Source organism: Falco peregrinus, chromosome 7 (assembly GCF_023634155.1).
Source record: "Falco peregrinus isolate bFalPer1 chromosome 7, bFalPer1.pri, whole genome shotgun sequence".
In the NCBI taxonomy this organism is placed as follows: domain Eukaryota; kingdom Metazoa; phylum Chordata; class Aves; order Falconiformes; family Falconidae; genus Falco; species Falco peregrinus.
The window spans coordinates 79,130,860-79,152,098 of NC_073727.1; the positions used below are offsets into that span (position 1 = coordinate 79,130,860).

At 39.5% G+C, this 21,239-nt stretch overlaps 2 protein-coding genes across 7 annotated transcripts in view; one reads left to right on the forward strand and one right to left on the reverse strand.

The window, feature by feature from the left end:
• Nucleotides 1-17,344, forward strand: part of SMAP1 (small ArfGAP 1) — a 96,074-nt gene extending 78,730 nt beyond the window's left edge. For all 5 annotated transcript variants that reach the window (XM_055809576.1, XM_055809577.1, XM_055809578.1 and 2 more), the window contains 4 exons: nucleotides 5,159-5,286; nucleotides 12,789-12,957; nucleotides 13,610-13,938; nucleotides 16,368-17,344. In XM_055809576.1, the coding sequence (XP_055665551.1) occupies nucleotides 5,159-5,286; nucleotides 12,789-12,957; nucleotides 13,610-13,938; nucleotides 16,368-16,502 (761 nt within the window). In that variant the 3' untranslated portion in view covers nucleotides 16,503-17,344. The remainder of the gene's footprint in view (nucleotides 1-5,158; nucleotides 5,287-12,788; nucleotides 12,958-13,609; nucleotides 13,939-16,367) is intronic.
• B3GAT2 (beta-1,3-glucuronyltransferase 2) overlaps nucleotides 5,323-21,239 on the reverse strand; it is a 32,261-nt gene continuing 16,344 nt past the window's right edge. The window contains exons 3-5 of one of the 2 annotated variants that reach the window (XM_055809583.1): nucleotides 18,014-18,162; nucleotides 17,854-17,934; nucleotides 5,323-6,770 (exon numbers count right to left, since the gene is read on the reverse strand). In XM_055809583.1, the coding sequence (XP_055665558.1) occupies nucleotides 6,759-6,770; nucleotides 17,854-17,934; nucleotides 18,014-18,162 (242 nt within the window). In that variant the 3' untranslated portion in view covers nucleotides 5,323-6,758. Of the gene's footprint in view, nucleotides 6,771-17,347; nucleotides 17,935-18,013; nucleotides 18,163-21,239 lie in introns of those variants that run through there. The other variant, XM_055809584.1, reaches the window with a different exon arrangement.

Below are 21,239 nucleotides of genomic sequence, written 5' to 3' on the forward strand. Positions count from 1 at the left end.
AGTTTCAGAAACGTTACACAAAGTTTTAGAGCAGATATTTCTTGTTGTTTCCTTTTCTTGCTATCCCTTTGAAGCTTTTCTGCTGGTCACATGGTACAGATGGATACAGACAGATATACCAAAGATTAATGGTGTGTATGGAAGCTTTCATAACAAAAGGCAGCACTGAACTGGAAATTGTCGTGTCAGGCACTGATAAAATATATACCGAGAAACACTGTAAAGGTAAACTTCACTGGAACCCTAGTAAATAGCTTTTGTTTCTGATGTCAAATTTGAACAAGACTTCTTAATCTGAAATCAGAAGCAGCATCTGCTGTTGCGCAGTATGGCAGGCAGCAGGTGGATATTACCTGTCATGTTGTCAGACATTGTAAGAAGTGAAGATTTGGGACCACAGCTAGGAGCAACAGTGAAGAACAGCATCTATTGACTTGTCATGTTGCCTTCTCTGACCGAGCGTGGAAGCTCTGCCTTGCCAGCACTCTGGTTGCAATGGCTTCTGCCACATCTCCATTCCTTGCTACAGATGCATTCTCTGGAAAAGTGGTGGAAGTAGTGTTGATTAAAAGTTAGTTGTTTCAAAGTAATTCTGTGATGGCTGAAGCTATAAATTTCTCAGTATGTTCAGGGAGGCCTATATAGCTTAGTCTGATTATGACCTGTTTCCTGGAAAGACTGTAGCTGTGTTCCCTTCTGTTAAATACACATCACCCCTTCTAATTAGTTTTTAATGGTAGGCAGCACAAGTTGAATGAAAAGTAATATACTTAGAATAATTTAGAACTCAGAAGTCTGCTGGAATATCTTTCTTATGCTACAGAAATATTTTAAAATTAGGAGGGAAAGGAGGAAGTGCTTCCTAATCAGTGACCTGGTGCTTTGAAGTTGAGAATATCTGTAATCTCTGTGTAATTAGTGTGAACTATTGTGTTGGAATACAAGTATGTGTATGCCTGCATGGGCATATATATATATATATATAAATTTAAGATACTAATATTGCTACAAGTAATAAACTGAAGTGAAAACAGGATTTTCTATATTCTAAAATTTAGTTCTTTATGGAATCTTTTAGTTTCAAGGGGGAATGTTTTCAAAGTCGCTTTTTAATAGATATCAATGTTCCAAGTATTACATTTTTGAGAAATCAGTAAGACAGGATTATTTGTTAGTACTATTCATACAGCCTTCAAACTGTGTTGTAAATGCTAATTAAAAATGTCTGGTTTCTGTACTGATACAGACAGGGAAATATGTATCTGTAGTGTAAAATTCAGTAAGAGATGAAGGAGGTATGTATACTACCAAGTAACACATATACAGAAGTGATCTAGCAAAAACCTGTGGTTTTGTAGTATTAATTTGTAAGCAGCATATTAAAAGCTTGAAAAATACTATGTTCTTGCAAATGTGTTCTCTTGTGAATGTTCTAAATATGTGAAATGCTTGTTTTAGTAAATGATTGCATTTAAATTTTCAGTCTTATATATTAAACTTTTTTACATTCAGGGAAACTGAACCACTTTGGTATATGACAAGAGAGAGACTTTTTAAATGCATGTGCTTCACTGAGAAAATGAAAACATTAAATTATTAATTCCAGACAATCCTTTTGCATGAAAATTATGCATCGTTCGTTCCTAAATTTATCTGAAATGGTGATCCTTTGGGGAGATGTTTTTGGAACTGCCTGTCTGCAGAACTGACCTCAGAAGAAGCTTGCTACTTAAACTGCCAGTTTATTTATTTACACACATCTTAAAGCACTGCTGTGGGTGGAATGGTGGAGCAGATTATACATCTGGTCATTATACTGTCCACTGACTTCCATTCATCAGAACAGAAATAAGGGAAGGAGGAGACCTTTGCACTAAGGTGTAAGTAGCTTTGTCATAATCATAGATGAGTTTGTAACTTTGCTTTTCAGAATTGGTGGAACAGCAGTTCTCCTGGCAAAATCAAATCATGATGTAGTAATAGAATTGGCTGAGGTGGCTACTTCATCCCTATGGTTATTGTCAAGCCACTCACCATTTACTCCGCATAGAAGAGCTAATATTGCCAAGCCATTCCCATGGCCTTTGTGCAGTTGTTGGGTCTTAGCTCTTCCAGATAGCACAGTTATCTTCATGAAATTTGCACAAGTTTGGGCAATAAATATGCTTGCTGAGGTTCAGTTTCTTGCCAATGCCACTCACTTGTCCTTCTCATATCCCTGCCTTCAAGGTATTTTGGTTCTCATTATTGGATCTGCTTGCCATTGCTAACGTGCAGAATTTGGTCTCTTTCCCGTTCACATGAAGTGGTTTTGAGAATTAGCAAATACAAAGCTATTAATGTTCAAGTTTGATACATAAATTATTTTATACTCTAATTAAATATCTGAAGTAGTCACAAAAGCAAGCATCTAGCTCCCAAAGAATTGCAAATCAGCACCCTTCCACTTGGATGTTTCATAATTCCCTGTATGAAGAAGATGCAGTAAGTGCTTAAAAAATATGCTGTGGATTTTACATATGCTAAACTCAGTTCAGAGTTGTGGTTTCTGCAGCAGCTATAGCTTTGCCAAATTTTCTGTATATACTAAGGCACGCAGATTAGCAAAGACTGAATTCGGATATGCATGGATGGTGGCAGGTTCTGACGTCTTGTACATTGTTGGATTTTGGTATTCGTGACTTCTGTGTCAGGTTTTCAGATATACAGCAGTGACATTCTTTATCTTTAAGATAAATACTTTCATACAAGGCAGCTAAAAGGGGGCCACCATCCATTGGAGTTGGGAGGCAGACAGAAATGAGAAGGCATCTGAGTGGCGATCTTCTGAATGGATCGTTTCAGCATGCATGTTATGTTCTTGTATGAGCTAACAGCCGAAAGTCATGTCGGTCTTCTGCAATGGTTTCCTCACTCAAGTGGTTTCCAGATTGATCAACTGACTGGTGCTTTTTACTGCTTCTGCTATTTTGTTCCAGCTTGTCGATACTCTGGGCTGCCAGACAGGTAGTCTCCAACTGCAGTGAGCTTGCATGTGGCAGAACAAAGTAATGAAAAATTATGATATTCAGCCTGTAGGGAGACAAATCTTGCTGTAGTCTGCCAGTTATTTGTGTTCTTAAATAAAAAGTAGAGGAGAGCAAAGAGAGACCTTTCTAAGTAATAACTTACTCTTTTCTTCTATTATATCTTTTTTTCTTAGAAAAAACAAAATACTGATTCTTACGTGACTGTTCTTTAGCAGATGGGAAAGAATGTTGCAATTATGTGAGAGATGCCATTGTAATATTTTAAATAAATGTAGGAAGCTTCCTATGATTTGGTCTTAATTAAATACTGCATCTCAGCTGTGCTCTTTATTAATCAGACCACTTGTCTGTCTGCGTTAGAGTTCTGGAAACTTTAAAGTGCCTAAATCTCACACCTGCCTTCAGCCTTACATGTTTCTCTGGGGTAGTAAGACATACGTTTCATATGTTACAACTAAACTGTTAATGCTGATACTCCAGTGATTGACCTCTGCTCTTGAAATGGATCTTTTCACTCAGGTAGGTAACTGTTGCAGGTGTAGGGCACTGGAAAATAACTTCTTAAAGTTCAGCAGAAGGAGGAAGTTGACACCTTTTCTGAAATACATAGCAGCTATTTTTTTTGGTCTTTGATGCTTTTTAAAGTTTAAAGGTGGCCATCTGTATTCTGTTGTGTTTAAAATTGGGAATATATTGCTGTGTTAGTTTGTAAATGTACATCTGAAGTTGCTGATGGATATATTTGAAGTTAGCTACCTATGTGTAATTGTGTGACTTTAATAGCAAACAAAACAACCCACATCGTTTAATTAGGGTGCTAGGTAAGGTAACATTTGCTTTACAGAAACTTAGTGTGAATAAAGAGAACAGTGGATACAACACATACAGTGAGAAGGAAGTTTATTTAAACATGCTAAAGCATTAGGTAGAAATTGTTTTATGATGTTAATGGTAGTTTTTTCAGTGTACTGTAATCTGGGGATTTTAGAATATTGATCCTCCTGTGATATATAAACAGCCATGCTAGTTGTCATGGTGGTTCTGTTTGGAGAGAAAATTTTGACTTAATTCAGCCAGTTTGTTCTGCCAGAGAAGTCTGACTTCTGCCGTGAGTATTGGATACATTGAGACTGAAGTTCTTATTTTGCTTAAAAAAAAGCTTTCTTAAGTTTGCTGTTAACACTATGCAATATTCATAGCATTCAGCATAATCTAGACTTAACTTTATATTTGTCGAGCTCTGTGTGACGGCAACCCACTTGTGATATGATTAGGTACAAAACTTAATAGGCAATTCTTGACACTTGTTCTTGGACAGCTTAATATCAAATGGGAAGTAGTTGCTCTATTCCTTAAAACCATGTCGTGGTATTTTTGTCCCTACATCTTTTTAAGTATTTTCTTGCAGTTCTTCTCAAAGCGTCCTGCACATACCCACTTTCACCTAGATCGCTAAATGTATTCATGTGTTAAAGTGGTTACAAGCACCAAGGCTGTAGAAGGTTAACTATATAGAGTAAGAGCCATAGATTCTTACGGATAATTAGCCCAGTGTGCCTGGCAGGGCTGTTCGTGTGGAGCTGTGGAATAAAGTCAGTGCAAAGTATGTTTGAAAGAAGAGGAAGGATAAACTTTTTCCTAATGCAAAGTTTAATTATGTACCCTTGAGTAAATTAGCATATCAAGAATAACTGTATGGATTTTAAAATACAAATTTTAATTCAAGAACACAGATCAGTGTATTTTGTCAGAGACTGGCTTGCCTACTAAGTTTGGGCCTTCTCAGTAAGACATCTGTTTAAATTCTCACTAAAATGTTGGTGTGCTTGAAAAAGAGACTTGAAAAAGAGTAATGTGTACTGGTAAGTTGGCATGCCTGTCCTTAGGGGAGTCTTTTAAGTGTTTTGATGTTGATTGTGTTTTTTCTGAAGCACACTAGTATACCAGCTTCTTAGGGAAAGAAGTTCTTTCAAAATCTGAACGATATCACAGTCTGCAAAATGTCTTATCTCAGAAATTGTATACATCTTTGAGGGCAGGGTAGGATGGAATGGGCAGCTTTAATTATTCTCATGCTGTTAAAATATTAACAATTTTCACTTTAAATGTGATTCTGTTGTCTTTTTAAGATGGTCCAGCTGAAGCATCTGTTACAAATGGGGGCACTGCTGCTGTTGCAGCGCTGAATGATGACCTGGATATCTTCGGTCCGATGATCTCTAATCCTTTACCAGCAGCTGCTGTACCTCCCGCTCAGGTATAATTTATTTAGTTATATGTGTGCATAAATACGTGTGTGCATGTGCGTATTTTTCTTCAGCGAACTCACACGCAAAGAATGCGTACTTCTCAACAGTCATGGCTGGAGACTCTTCAGCTGTAATGGCTACGGGTTTTTTTCACCTTTTCAAGCTTTTGCACTGCTTAAATACAGAATTAAGAGATAGTGCGGTCTTCCCTTCTGGTTCCTGGTTATCCAGCTAAACTGGATTCTGTCTTACCCTGGTGATGGTAGTCATGTTTTCTTTTAATTTATAGCCTCTTATCTTGTTCTTTTTTTAATAGGTATTGCTGAATATATTTTTACTTTATGCTCTCAGGTTATTGAGCTTTAAGTCATACTTTTCAAGACCTCTTACTGCTTTGTGATGCTGATATTTAGGAAAGGCTACAGCAGGTGCTTCTGTCATAGAGCTGCTAAAAGTTTGGGGTCTCAAGCTTCATATTCAAGTAGATGTCAAGAAAAACTACTACTGGGCTGATCTGTCTTTTGCCTCATCTCAGAACTTGCATGCCTGCCTGCCTTCAAAGAAGGGTAGCGTAACCCCTGCACCTGGCCTGTTCCTGCTCTCACAGCGATGATAGTTTGGAAGCGACCCCGTTGCCGTGCCTGTTGTAGCTGAGAGGGGCAGCTTTGGGGCACACAAAGAAACTGCATAAACCTGCAGCTCTCTTAAAGTAGCTATCAGCCCCGAAGAACGAGGTGTTGGTGATGAGTGTGGCTGGTGTGCAGATCAGAATGCACACGTGCATGCTGCCTTACCCAGCCTGGCTTCTGAGAGGGAGGCTTCCCAGGAGCCCCCAGCTAACCTCCCCATCTGTGGGGCCGTTTAAGGTAATTTAGAAGCTTATTTTTGGAGCAGGAGAAGAGCCTTCTTCTCTTGTTTCAGTTCCTTGAACAAATGATGTGACCCACTGATTAAGCGAGTGATTTACCTGTAGAATACAGGAAATCCAAAAGAAGGCTAAATATTCAAGAGTAAGAAGCAGCAAAGAGAAGGGTGATTCTCTGGCTGGTGATTATTGGTGATGGGGTAAATAATGCAGTGGCTGCTAAAACATATTGAATTATATCTATTAGCAATTAACTTAAATAATTCAAGGTGTATGTCTATGATAAAGATTTAGTCACTGGACATTCTGTGAGAGAAATGTTTTGAAATGTAGTTTATTTTTATTGTGCTAGTTTCTAGACCAAGTGTGGTACTTACTAGATGGATTACAAAGTGGTAAAAAGGATAGTATTATTCTTAATATCTGGTAAGTGTCACCTTGTTTGTATACTAGAAAGCATGAATACATTTACTTGCTGTTAACAAACACTCCAGATTTTTAATGGTATTTTGCTTTTTTCTGAGTGCCATAATCAGGAGCGGCAAACAGAACTTCTATCAAACTCCTGGTCCTTATGGCGTATTACAAGATTTAATTCTTGATTATCTTCCATGTTTAGTTGGTAATCTGAAAGAAAAAGTAATATAATCAGATAATTTCCCTAGATAAGAAACAGGGACGTGGGTAAATGGCAGAAGATGGGGTTTCTGATGCTGATTACATGGGTTGCTTGGTAAACTGGTGCAAAGGGAACATTCTGTTTTGCTTTAGGATTAACAGGGCATTGTAGGCCTTGTGTTTCAGGATGGTAGTGTCTAGTGTGGGAACTGATGCTGGGCAAAAGTTGAGAGTACCTCTCATTTAGCAGTGGTATGAGTTTTGTAACATCTTTCACCTTGTAATATGGATAAAAGTTGTATGGGATTCAGAGAAGAGTCAGGAGAATACTGGAGACTGGAAAGGGTGCTTCAAAATGTGAGATTTTTAAGAGCTCAGTCTGTTTAATTCCTTGAAGTAAAAAAAGGGGTGTGATTCTGTTGTGTAATTATTTTGTGTGAGATTGCAAATGGGAAAGTGGGCATAAACTAGCACTCAGTCCAGCAGTTGAGTAACCCTAACATTCAGTTCTTGCGTTTGGAATGAGCAAATGTAGAGTAGAAATTCATGGCCAATTCTTAAGTCGAGTTGAGTAGTACTTGTTGAAATATCTATTAATAGAATGCATTGAAAAAAAAAAAAAAGTTGAAGAATGGATCAAATGTGGAATAGTGTGGCTTGCTTTCTCGCTCAGAGATATTTATCATGATGTTCTGCATAGCAGGTGCTTCTGAAAGGTCACAGTGGGATTTGTCAGCATCGAAAGAGAAGGGAGTTTAATGGTGCTCCTCAGACTGATTTGTAGAAGCAATGTATGACTGTGGATTTCTCACAAGATTGCTTTTCTTTTCTAGCTTAACTTGAAAGGCAGCCATTTAGTGCTAAACGCACGTGTTTTTATGGCACTGTGGAGTACAGAAATGTCTGTTTGAATGTTTTGTTATGAGACTGGAACAAGGTGATGTCTGCAAACCTTAGGATTTATGACCGTTGAAATAGCCAGGACATGATTTTCAAATGAAAACAAAAGCATTTGTTTTTCCTTTTTCAAATGTCTTGAGCATTTAGGATTGTATGTACTTGCACTGTGCTTTCGGGATATATGACTTTATTACAGTTTTCAAAAACACAGTATTTCTTCCTATTATTCTGTATAGCTGGATAAAAAACTTGAAAAGGGCTGGTAAAAAACAATATGTGAATGAGTAACCTTTTTTTTCTAGAATTTGGCCTATTGGCAAACTCAAGGGGTTTAAGAAGAGTTAACTTACCCAGCTCCTGCTATAAAGCTTGATAAAAGGCATACGCTATAAATTTACCCACTGTACAATATTCATGGACAGAAAAAAGGGAAGACATTTGTGTGTTTAATGATATTTTTTCATGTGAAGTGAGCATAGCTAAATCACAGCTATTAGAACAGGTTTTTTGTTGCCAAACAAAGTACAGGAACTGAGCAGAGCTCTATCATTCTTAGCTATACTTTTAGCCAGATTTTAATTTCAGACTTTGTGAGGGTATGTCTTCCAGCAAAAGCGTGATCTTCATTCTTCACTGAAACTTACAGGGAAGGGGAGAACGGGAGAACTGTGAGGTATTAACTTTGAAAGTATTAACTCACTGAAACATCTAATGTAAGTTTTTCTCCAAGCAGGATACTAAAATCCAGTCAAACTTTTTTGGATTTTGTGTGTGTGAGTGTGTGCACGCAATTTGAAGGGTATTGCATTGGGAGCTGAGAATTTGTTCAGTGGCTGAGAAATCTATAGAGATGGTATGTTCTTCACGATTCAAATCTGATAAGCTTTCATGTAAAATAGTAGTATGTTTTAGATGTTCTTAAACCCTGATTTTCCCCTGAGGCCAGGTGGTGTACCTGGTATGGTCGCCACAGATCAGCAGACAAGCTTCAACTCGTTCACAAGTTGTGGTGATGATAAAGTGTCCAAGTCCTCAGTTTTTATGTAGAAATGTGTTATTTCAAGAGTGCGCTTTATTGTGAACGTTACTTAAGCAGGGTCTTACCGGGGAGCTATTTAGTCCTTGTAATATGATGAACTGAATTGCTTGTGGCTTCTGCTTATGTTTATTTTACCACTGTCTGAATTCTGAAGGATCTGAAAGCTGAAGTTCAGTTCCTTCATTTGGATCAGGGCAATTTGCTCAGCCTGTATTTATGCTTCAATGAGTGGATCGAGAGCAGACCTGCCGGGAAGGATCTGGGGGTACTGGTGGATGAAAAATACAAGCCGTCAGTGTGTGCTCACAGCCCAGAAAGCCAACTGCCTGCTGGGCTGCATCAAAAGCAGCGTGGCCAGCAGGTCGAAGGAGGTGATTCTGCCCCTCTCCTCTGCTCTCGTGAGACCCCCCCCGGAGTGCTGCATTCAGCTCTGAAGCCCTCACTACAAGGCAGACATGGGCGTCTTAAGAGTGTGTCCAGAGGGCCACGAAGATGCTCAGGGGGCTGGAGCACCTCCTGTATGAGGACAGGTCAAGAGAGTTGGGGTGGCTCAGCCTGGAGGGAAGGCTCCAGGGAGACCTTACAGCCGCCTTCCAGTACCTCAGGGGGCTTATAAGAAAGATGGGGGTGGACAGGGACACACAGGACTTTTTATCAGGTAATGTAGTGATAGAACAAGGGGTAACAGTTGTAAACTGAAAGAGGGTGGATTTAGATACGAGGAAGAAGCTCTTTACTGTGAGGATGACGAGGCACTGGCACGGGTTGCCCAGAGCAGCTGTGGATGCCCCATCCCTGGGAGTGTCCAAGGCCAGGCTGGATGGGGCTTGGAGCAACCTGGTCCGGTGGGAGGTGTCCCTGCCCATGGCAGGGGGCTGGAACTGGGTGATCTTTAAGGTCCCTTCCAACACAAGCCACTCAGTGATTCTGTGAGGACAGGCTGAAAGAGCTGGCCCTGTTCAGCCTGGAGGCTCAGAGTGATCTCAGCAATGTGTAGAAATACCTGAGGGGATGGTGCAAGAGCATGGAGCCAGGCTCTTTCCAGTGGTGCCCAGTGACAGGACCACAGGCAATGGACAGAAGCCATCTGGACTGCTGCAACGGTCAGACCAACTTAAAATATTGAGGATGTCAAGATCTTTATGTGCTGCTTTGCAGTCTTTTGGGAATTAAAAGCCAAAATGGAAATACTTCTTTTCAGTCTCATGCATTAATTTAAACTTCTTGCTAGCCACATGCTATTCGTGTTGTCAGATGGCACATGTGAAGTGATGGATTCAGCTACCATGTTTGTGGTCCTGACACATCTGAGTAATGTTTCACAGTAAAAACTCCTTTTGAATACGTATTATCTTTTACAGGTAATACATAAGCTATTGATGGCAAAAATTACTTATTTTTAAACATGAAGCATATTGGAGTTGACTTTGAGTAGTTTTGAAAAATACTGTTACACTAACATCATGAAGCTGCCTGGCAGCATGCTCCCTAACCACCTGATGAGCATTCTGGTTTGGTACAGTGACTGTTTGAGGGCACTGCATGTAGCCTTTCTTAAAGGAAAACTATTATATGTATGCCAGGTGTGTTTTTACAGAGGTCTTGGGTAGCAGAAGAATGTTAGACGTGTGAAAATCATGTCAGTGTTGTGCATTTTTTTTTTTTACCTGAATACCACCTGCTATTTTCTGGCCATGTGTTCTGCATTACTTGCCGTTTATTTAGCTGAGGAACGCTTTGAGGAGCGCTTGTTCCATGCTTTGGCTCCTCTCAAAATCTTCCATAAACAAATGGAATGAAGAGACCTTAAATGAACATTTAATCTCATGATGTAAACGTAATAGATGATCAGTCCTCCAGGTCTTCAGGTCTCCCTTCTCTTCTGTGCGCACATGTAGTGATTTGCTTTATTTCGTTAAAACTCCTGTAGTAACAGTGTTTCATAGATCTGGAGACACTGCAAACCCGTGGGTCATCCTAGGTGAGATGATGTTTCTCTGGTTCTATTATTTATTTAAAAAAACTGAACACCACCAAACCCAGACGTGTCTGCTCTTCTCCTTTCTAGAGAAAAGCAAACCCCTTCCTTACTGCCATGCAAAGCAGCGAGGAGGAAGCTGCCCGTTAACTCGCTTCCACAACTTGCATGTTCTTCTCCAGCCTGCTGAGCACAGCTCTTGTGCAGAGGCTGTCTTAGGCAGATGCTGTGGTAGAACCATGCCAGTATGGAATAATCCAATACTGGGACTCCCTGGCTACATGCACGGTTAAACAAATACTGCTATTTAGGATGGGCTTTTACCTGAATGTACTCTTAAACCCGACTCTGGTGTTTTCAAAGACTGGTTATGCCACACTGATACAGAACAGTCTCCAATGGAGAGGAGCTTCCTACTACCCATTAAAAAAAAAGAAAAACTGTCGTTGATTTTACTTTGCAGGTAGAAAATTTTGGCAGTAATACACAAGAGGCAGTGGCTTTTTTTATATGTACAGAAGAAAATTGATAGTTTTAAGTGTAGATGGGCCAGAGAGAAGGTTTCACAGGAGCTGAACAATTCCTGGTCTCTTTCTGGCTGCTTTCCCTTTGTAGTGCCATCACCTGTGGTCTGGTGACCTGGGCCCAAATTGGCTGTTGTATAAATGTGGGGTTTCAATTGCCAGAGAGTTCCCATTTCTTGTTCTTTTACTCTTCCCTTTCCACAGCAGTTTTGGAGATTTTTAATCACCAGCCACGTGAATCTGCGCTCTTTTCTGTTGACGGTTTCTGGCCAATGTAGCTGGTACCAGAACTTTTTGTAGTTATTCTTTCCCTAACTTATAGTGCTGCCTTCTGCTAGAGCTTTTTAGCAGTTCAGGTGTCAGATGTGCTTTCTGAAGCTGTATATTGAATGTCTGTATAAGTGTGTGTGACCATAGTGGACCTCTCGGGGCCCAGTCAGCAGCCTGCCAGCAGCACCCGAAGTTTGGAGGTGGTTGCTTTAAGCATGAATATAGGTGTGTTCTGTATCTGCCTATTTTGTGGTGGCTTCTTGTCTGCTAAACTTGGGTATGTGATGAGAGTAAATAGATGGACCCAGTTGCAGATCCAGTCTGGTCATGGTGGTAGCACACAGAGAGCTGAAACTCGCACATGCTGTGGGATCAGGTATTTAGCTGGACTAAAATAAGGCCATAATTTAAGTACGCATTGCAATCCTGGCTCTTTTTCAGTGCACATACAGTTGATTTGCGTTAAAAGTTCCCACTGGTAACAGGATGAACCGTGTACTTTAAGAAATAAGAAGAACACAGTATATTGCCTAGTTACCTAAGCAAGCCCCCATATGGAACTGCATGTGTAGGAGCAGCAAAATAACAGCACCGAAAGACACCTGGATCTAATTTGTTTACAAAACATTTTGGTGCAAGAGCAATAAAACCCCTGACAGCCTGCGCATATTTTAGTTTTTTGGTTGTAGACTGCAGTGTTAGATAATTATGCTTTCTCAATAAATGAAACGTGCTTAAAGAACTCTAAGTCAATTATAAACAATGTATTTAAAAATTCTATTACTTTGAAGTAGATCGACCAAAATTTTACTTTTGCCTTTTCTCCAAAAATACCGTTCATCTTGGTTGTGGATCTTAGTTGTAGCAGTACATTTCAAAGCACTTAATCTTTTGTTTTAGCTGTAATCTATTCTGCCTGTGAGAGGATTAATGAGATATGAATTGTAATCTCCTTATTGATTTCCTAATTATTTTTCATAATCTAACTACAGCTCATGATTTATGCTTCTGACTGATGCAAAATGTAGGAGCAACAGGAATGAATGATCTGTATGTGTACGCCTTGGAGCTGGCCAGGGATTTAGTGTTCCTTGTTTTGTAACCTCCGTCCGGTCTGGTGGTCTTTCCGTATTGTATACACTGTTTTTTCACCTTTGGTCATGCTACATCTGTCTAAATCCTCATTTACTTAAAGTTAATTTCTGTAAAAGAACTGGGTTTTCTTTGGTTCAGGAGTGAGGATGTGCAGTAAAAATTTAACGTTCACATCTTTTACCAGCTTCATTCAGTAGTCTGTCTTGACCTTTATTTCCCAGAGCGCTTCCACTAAACCAGCAGTTGCCACCTTGTCTGCGGCATCTGGGGATCTTGATCTGTTCACTGAGCAAACAACAAAATCTGAAGAGTCAACAAAGAAACAACTTTCCAAAGACTCCATCTTATCACTGTATGGCACAGGAACCATGCAGCAGCAAAATGCTCCAGGTAAATAATTTCGTGAAGGTTTCTATTCAGTCCCATTTTAAGCTTTACTGAGAACAGTTACCTCCTACAAGTGTAAAACTAAGGTTGGCTACCCTTCTACCTATACTCAAAACAAACATTTTTATTTTTACCTTTTATAAAAATGGGAAAATGACTGAAATGTAATACAGAAGCTGAAGAAAAAAATAGGGATTTTAATTTATTTATAGCTGTTCAAATTCCCCAGTATACAGTTCACTGAAAGATCTGTGAATTCCATCTGATCTAATCCATCTGCCATCCAATTCATCACTTAAGGTCTGAGTCTCCGTTGTGCAAACACCAGGCTGCCAGGATCAGCACAGAGCTGTCGTATCTTGGTTTTGGCTATGTTTGTGTGGAAAACAAAGAGCTCCAATACAATGATTAAAAGATTCTGGCTCATCACAGCGATTTGCCAGACTCTGTTTGGCTTCTAACCTCTGGTGGCGAGTCCTTTTCCCTTGAGCATTTTTAAGCAATTTTCTACTTCTACCAGAAACTAAATTAACCTCACTGATGTGCAACTCGATTAAGTTATCCTTTCAGATTATTTTGGTGCACTTCTGACTTAGGGGAACCGGGGAGAAAATCACAAAACACACTTGCTGAAATTTTCCCTTCTCTGGTGCAGGTATGTTCATGGGGTCGTCTTCTATGCCATTTACCACACAACCATCAACTCATTTTCAAGGCTTTCCAGCCATGGGAGTTCCTGTGCCTGCAGCACCTGGGATGATGGGAAACATGATGGGACAGTCAGTGCCAGTCATGGGACAGAGCACAGGTGTGATGGTAGGAATGGGAATGCCCAATGGATTTACTGGTACTACACAAACTGGTGTGATGGGACTTCCTCAAAATGTCATTGGACCTCAAGGTGGAATGGTGGGACAGATGGTCACGCCACAAAACAAGTATGGATTGCAACAAAGCCAACAAGCTCAATGGAACCTCTCTCAGGTAAAGGCTATTCCCAGGCAAGGGTGCTTTCGAAAACGGGCTGCGTTTCAGATACAGACTGGCTGTAGGAGGAAAGTTGCAGTGTAGCCAAGTTACAGACTGCTGGACTGTGAACTGCTCAGAGGCACACGTTAAAAAAATCAGTGAATAACTCAATTAAAGATAACTAATACATAAGCAGAGAATAAATTTTGCCAAGGTAAACCAAACTCCATTCTCTGCTCTGTAGCTACTGTCATCCAGGCATCTGAACTAGCCAGGTAAAAAGCTAGCTCAGCTATTGTTACAAAATATTGAAATGTAAACGCAGCCTTATAGCTAAAGGCAGAATTTAATTGCATGAGAGTAGCCATTAACAATTAATACTTTAATTTACAGACTTTAGGATAAACCTCAGTAAATGTGCAGTGCTTTGCATTCTAACATTCTCCTGCAGGTTATTTGTTTAGGCCAATAATCTATTATTTATCTGTAGCATTTTCATGCTATTTGTTAAAATTTTTTAAACGTGTTTAAAAGGTTCTCTAAAAGTGGTAGTGTGCACTTAGTACTATATTTGTACAATATCCAGTGAAACATTTTGAAGTCGGGTATTTGAGAGGTTATTGGGGGAGGCGGAACAAACCTAAAGGATTCCCTTGGAGTTTGGTATGGATGATGGCAACTATTTTTTTCATACTATTGTTTGCATTAAAAGAACAGTGTAATAATTCCACGCTGCTTACTCTAGTAATTCAGGAAGTGAACCGTAGTGTCTTACTGAGATTGGATTATATTAATTTTTACTGTTCTGCTCAGTCCTGTGGTGTGAATGTTTCTGAAGGTAAGCAGCATTTCTTACATGTACACAACAGTCCCTATTTGAAAACACAGGCTGTCATTCTGCTTTGAAAAGTAATTTTTAAAAGGCAATAATTTCAAAATGTCAAAGTAAAAAAATCTGCGGATTTACCGCTAACAGTTTTTTGCTAGGTATCCAAGTTTCAAAAGACCCATATCAGCTCTGAAATGAAAATCATGCTTTTTATCAAATCAGTATTACAAGTTGGCTCATGGAACAAGCTCTTAACGTGTTTCTGTAGTCCTTGCACGTCAGATGGTATCAGCATGCTGACGTTCCACAGTTTGTAGGGGACCTGGGAACTGATCTCTGGCTCCAGTTGAAAGGGGGAGAGCTTGCTTGACTTAGCAGAACAGCGTGCTCTGTATAGTCTACTTCTTAAGAACTTTGCTCCAGGAGAGATTAACAACTAGGTAAAGCATGTTTCCATCAGCTTTTTTTAAACTTCCATGTTCAGTGATGGGTTGGTTTTGTAAATATCTGTGTGAAAGCACACAGTACTGAATTTTACCTTGAAACATTAGTTTGTGATTTACTTAACAGTTTTTTTTCACCAGTATTCTGGTTCAGTTTTGCAACCTGGTATTGTTTGTTTGTGTTTACGTAAACTCTGATTTTTACCTAATGCTGTCTCTAACCTGAATCCCATGTTGCTTATGCAACATCTCTGTTCATCAGCTCTGATTATTAATTGCTCCAAATGCTTTTTTTGCTCTCAAACTCATGAGAGGGGACATCCTTTACTCTGTTTATACAGCTGGATTTTTGGCTTCTCAGTAAGCAGAAAGCGTTCATTTTTTAGAAGGTGAGGGAGAGTAACCTGAAGAATGTCATTACATTGAGCACTGACTATTACAGTGACTAGATAGTATTTGTAGAGAGTGGAAATATTTTTGCACCATCTCTGAAGAGAATGTGCTGAATTTTGAACTCTTTCCCACCTTTACTAAATGTTGTTAATTTCATGTGAATGATTTCACTTGTCTTTAAGAAATTATAGTTAAACCATGACACTTCAGTAGATTCTTTAGCAAGAATGGCTAGATTTAGATAATACTCAAGTTTATAAATGCACCTCAGTCTTTGTTGATGGCTACCTAAATGGACAATTTATGTAAAAATTTGTGTATTCAAGACTATGAGGTCTCCAAAGAAAAACTGGTGAAACAAAAAACATCTGGAGTTGCAAATGTAGACAAGGTTCTCTTACTTGCTTTGGTGTTGCTTCATCACAGTTGCCACAGTTTCGTTGGTTAGCTTTGAAACTTTGAAAGCAAGCTCTTCTCAACCCAGATGCATCGGACTCCTCTGTCACACACTCTGTAAATTCACTAGTGGAGCGTTCATAGAGACTTGACATATACACCAAGCGCTGCAGCCAGTCAGCTGGTGACTGAATGGTTCCCAAAAAGCCGCTCTCTTTTAAAATGCTTAGAAACTGAGTCCGTATTTTTATTTAATGAGGAATATTAATTTTAGGGAAACATACTTTAACTGGGTGGCTAGTTGGAGGTACAACTGTGTTCTGGCTAGCCGTGTGCTGTGTTTCAGCACCAGTGCTAACTGGGCTTGTGTGTGTGCTTCACAGATGAATCAGCAAATGGCTGGAATGAATCTCAGCAGCTCCAGCAACGTGATGGGCTTTGGCCAGCCCCCCAGCACAGTGGCAGGATGGACTGGAAGCTCCTCTGGTCAGACTCTCAGCACACAACTGTGGAAATGATGGTTGCAATAGAAGTCTCACCCAGAACAGCCACCTAACATTCCTTGTTCAGATGCATTTACTTTCGCTGTTCCTTCCATGTACATATTCTTTTTCTTTTTCCCCAGCTGTTCAGATTAAGAATATAACTGACTGACCGTGTTGTGGTCTATATTGATTTGAATTTGATGTAGTAAAAAGCAGATCAAGAATACATTTATACATCATTGGCAGCATTTTCATACAATGCGTATGATTTCATAGACCATGTATTTAAGAAGCTGCTTAACCACATACTGATTTTTTTTCCCTCAAAATTCTAGATCAAATGTTTGCATATAAGGGATGTAGCTATCATGTTAGTAATATCCAAAAATATGAACCCTGACCCCCCCAAAATTACCCAGTAATCCTGTAGAAGGTACTGTATGAACAAATGTTTAATCATATATAAATAGAATGTAAATGTATCACTGAGCAATGTTTTCTAGTGTATCAAACAAATTTTGTTTCATCATACATTTCACTGTGATGTTATTATGGTGTGCATAACAGGGAATATGGTTATTGAAAGAAAGATAAACCTGGATGTTACTGTAGTTCTACAAATCAGTGCTATATTCTTTTAAAAATGAGCATTTGATCCATTTGAATTTCCTGTGATAAAGTATCTGATCTGGCTCCCAAGGCATGTACACAGACAGAACTAGCGGCACAATGTGTGTACAAGGTAACTCCGTGTGAACAGATATATTTTTCCTCGCAGAGATATCCAGGTTTATGACAGTGATTGTGTTTACATTTTATGGTGCCTCGTAATGATAAAATGTTATTTCCCTATATTAAAAGGATAAATCCATAAATGGTTGTGGGTTTTTATTTCATTATTGTATGGCCTGCTTGACCACTCTTTCTTCAAGAAGCCTACTTTCAATGAAGGAAAACATGCTCAATTTGAAGGATCCATTTATGCAATTTAAATCAACAGTTTGTGAGTTAAAATCAGTTTGTAATTACACCATTAAGCTGGATAAATACAAAAAGTATGTACATAAATTATGATTTTGAAGATACTCCATTGCAGCCATGTTTCTCTGATTCTTTTTACTATGTGGAAACAGCCTTAAAACAAAGGTAAGTGTCAGTTTATTAAGACGAGTTCAGAAATGCATGCAAACAAGTTAGAACAAAGCACACCCACTTGATTTGCTTATTAGAGTATCTGACAGCTTCCTTTTGTTTCCACAGAAGTCCGTCAGGGGACTATTAAAAAGTCTCACGCAGATCTAGACCCTTTTAACTGGCTGGATTTGAACACCGCCTGACACATCCACCGTACTCTACTTCCTGTGTAACTGTCTCCACATCATACCTCAATATTGACTGTGTCCAGATGGTATTTTGGCTCATTAGCTAGATTGACTTTTTCTGTTCGTGTGTGCCATACAAGAACCTATAAAATAACATTTGTGTTAGTACAGTCATCTACAGAGATGATACCAAAGCTTTTTAGTAAGTGTGGAAATCGGTACCTTTGTGCAGTTGTTTGCTTTTGGCTCCAGTTCCTCCACTGTTGTTATCTGTTTCAGAAAATCGGATTCTTGCATTCCTGGTTGAGAACCACGACGCTTGAATACGGCCTTCGGATGTGACAGAATCACTTGAAGACTCACAGCAAATCCTTGGAGAGAGGCGGGTGGGGAAAAAAGGTCAAGAAAAACGTTTAGGCTTTACATTTCATACTTAAAACTAGAAATCCCCCATGTTCTTTTTATAAATGTGTAAATATGATTATGTGGATAGACAATATTTGGTAGGTTTGTACACCCCACATTGTTTGGCTTTGCCCTGAAGGTGCGATCAGATTTTTGTTAATTGCACCATGTTTTCAACATGTTTAATGAATTTCCTATCATGTAGAGAACATGTTTTTTTTTGCCTGAAAAGTCAGGTATTGCTAAGATCTCGGACTATCCTTCCTTTCTGCTTCTAATTAACAAAGAAGACTAAATTTTAAGTAAAATGTATGAAATTTATACTGTACAAACACTTCCACATTTAAAGGTGAGAGTCGGGGGAAAAAAGGTTAAAATGTTACTTACAACTGTGATCTTTAGAGATTTTTAACATTACTGTTGATGAAAGACAAGTCGTATTAACATTTTGCCTTGCACACCATGTCATTGTTGTGGACATGTGAATAATTTTCATCAACGGTGGCCTGCAAGACAGTTTGCAGCTGATCTGTGCGTTGCACAGCACAACTGAGAGGACTTCATCAGCGCACGTGCCTCTCTTTGCAGTGTTCCTCTAATAACATACATCAGGTCCCTCAAAGGGAGATTACAAGCTGACACATCACCAATTCGAACAAACTTGCCCTCTCTGAAGCAGCTCGCATGAATCTCCAATTAGCCATTATTTATAGAACTCTCCAGCTTTCATCCAGCAATGTTCAGTCAAGTGTATGCTGCTTTAAGTATGACTCAAAACTCAACTTACAAAGTATTGCATTTGTAACTCCTTATGTCTAATGGCCAAGCCTACCAAAGAAATCCTTTTTTTGGCAGTTCAGAGTGGTTCCAGCTGTCCCTTTATGACAGAAGTAGTAACAATTTTGACATCTGCTCTGGAAAACTGCAAGAACACTTAATTCTAAAGCCCATATTACAATTTTCTCAATTTAATAATGAGCGTAACTTTCTCTAATAGAATATAAATCTGTCTCCTTTTCTTACCAGCACTGTCTTGCTACTGTATCTTCCTTGAAAATACCTGTGGCTTTTATAGGAGCCTTTTAAAAAGGAAAATACAAGGAAGTAATTATTACGTCGCATGTAATAAAGGCACACTGAAACCACTTTTGTCATGCTCTTGCTTGTAGCAAAGCACAGGAAGACACCAGAAATTGAAGTCTGTTGGTTGTTTTGGGGTGTTGGGGTTTTTTTTAAATAAGGATTTGGACACTGCAGGTGAAGACTATGGGCTGGATGTAACTGACGGACACAGTTGCAGAAAACACATTTAAGTTTATACGTTATATCCTGCCTAAGATGAAGACTAATAGGTGCCTAGATAGGAAGGGCTTATGCACACCTTGCAGAGTACTCTAGCAAATAAAAGACTTGCAGGAGGTGCGCGACTTTGGCTGTAGTCTGTCCTCACCCTGTGCTGTTAAGCTCTGCAGACCGCGCCACCTGCTACCAGCAGTGCTGGGATCCAGCTGTTCTCTGCTGCAGCTGCTCGGTTTAGGTAAGCAGTACCAGGCAAAAGAACAGCAGTTTGGAATTCTCTTCCTAGGGCTTTTTCTTCAGCAGACTACAGGGCTTTCTTGCTTCCTACAACTTGTAGCCTGGCTGTGAGGGAGCACAAGGTGGGCTCCGCACCAGTGCTGTCTGTAGCCAAGCACAGTCATTTGTGAAGAGCTGAAGCTGAGAGCTTAAACTCAGTCAGCAAGAGCGCTGCAGTGCATACAGCCAGCTTTCTGCACCGTGAAACGTGACTGTAGGCTTATTGCTGATGAACAAACTGGTCTAGTTTAGTTCAGTATTTTTGTTTAAGGTGGGCTTTCCCCCCTCAATTAGAACAGACCATAAAGTCATGGTGCTTTAGTGTGGTTGGTATTTTGGGCACACACAAAAAAAAGCTTGCTTTGTAGGGGGAGCTGCCGTTTCTTTCAAAAAAAGATTTAAGATTTAAATTTTAAAGATTTAAGCTGGTCATCCAGAAAGGAGAAGATGAAGTAATTAACTTCATTAACATAATTACTTATTAATAAATTAACTTCATTAATAAACAGTCATTAGCACCAAAGTTAATGACTGTCCTAGTTTTTAGAGTGGAGAAGTGCATTCTAAGCAGAAGAGACAGGCAGATTGTCTGCTGGTTATCTTTGCACGTCTCAGCTTGGCTCCCTAGGCCCTGTAGCCTATACTTAACCATGTGTTAATTTCTCCTAGGTTCTCTTGTTGCAAAGCTTGCTCTCCTGTTGAGAAAACTGGATTCAGTTCTGAGGGTGGGCTTTTCCTACACACAGGTGTTCAGCTGGGCCGTGCCCCCTGCTACCATGCTATTGCAAACCACTGTTTTAGGGTGCTATCAAAAATCCCCCAGGTTTTCAGGCATCAAATAAAAGTCAAAATTATTGAACTGAGTGTTGTATGTGGCAAGGACGTGGACCTCTGTGCGCTGACTGGCCTGTGGCCCGAGGTTTGTTTCCTTGACCAGTGGTCATAAAGTCTTTGTTTCTTAAAAGAATCCAATAAAGGAACCTGAAGAGAGGAAATAATTCAAGGAGACTTGTCTCCTGGCTCTCTGGCTGTGCTTTAGAACTGCTTTAATTTCACATGTATGACATTTTGACTTGAATTTTCTAGTGAACACTTTCAGTTGACTTTTTATCGCAGATGGATCATTTTGGGATCAAAAAAAGAGGTTTTGACCAGACTGGCACTAGGTTACTTCTCTCAGTAGATAATGATCCTGTGGCAATAGATGAAAAGACACTATTATTTTGAATGCTACCCCCAAACAGGGGTTAACCTGGGGTTACTGTCTCCAGCATAGCGCAACTGAACAGTGCTACATGCATACAATTCTTTTACTTGATCATTACTCCTACAAGGTCATATTGGGCTTAAGTTCACGTGAAGTGCCACAGGACAATTTCAGAGCTGGAATGTAAGGAGGTGTTCTGTATTTAAATGCAAGGCTGCAAATTAAATCTAATTGGCTGAAGAGACATGTAGAGAAGAATTA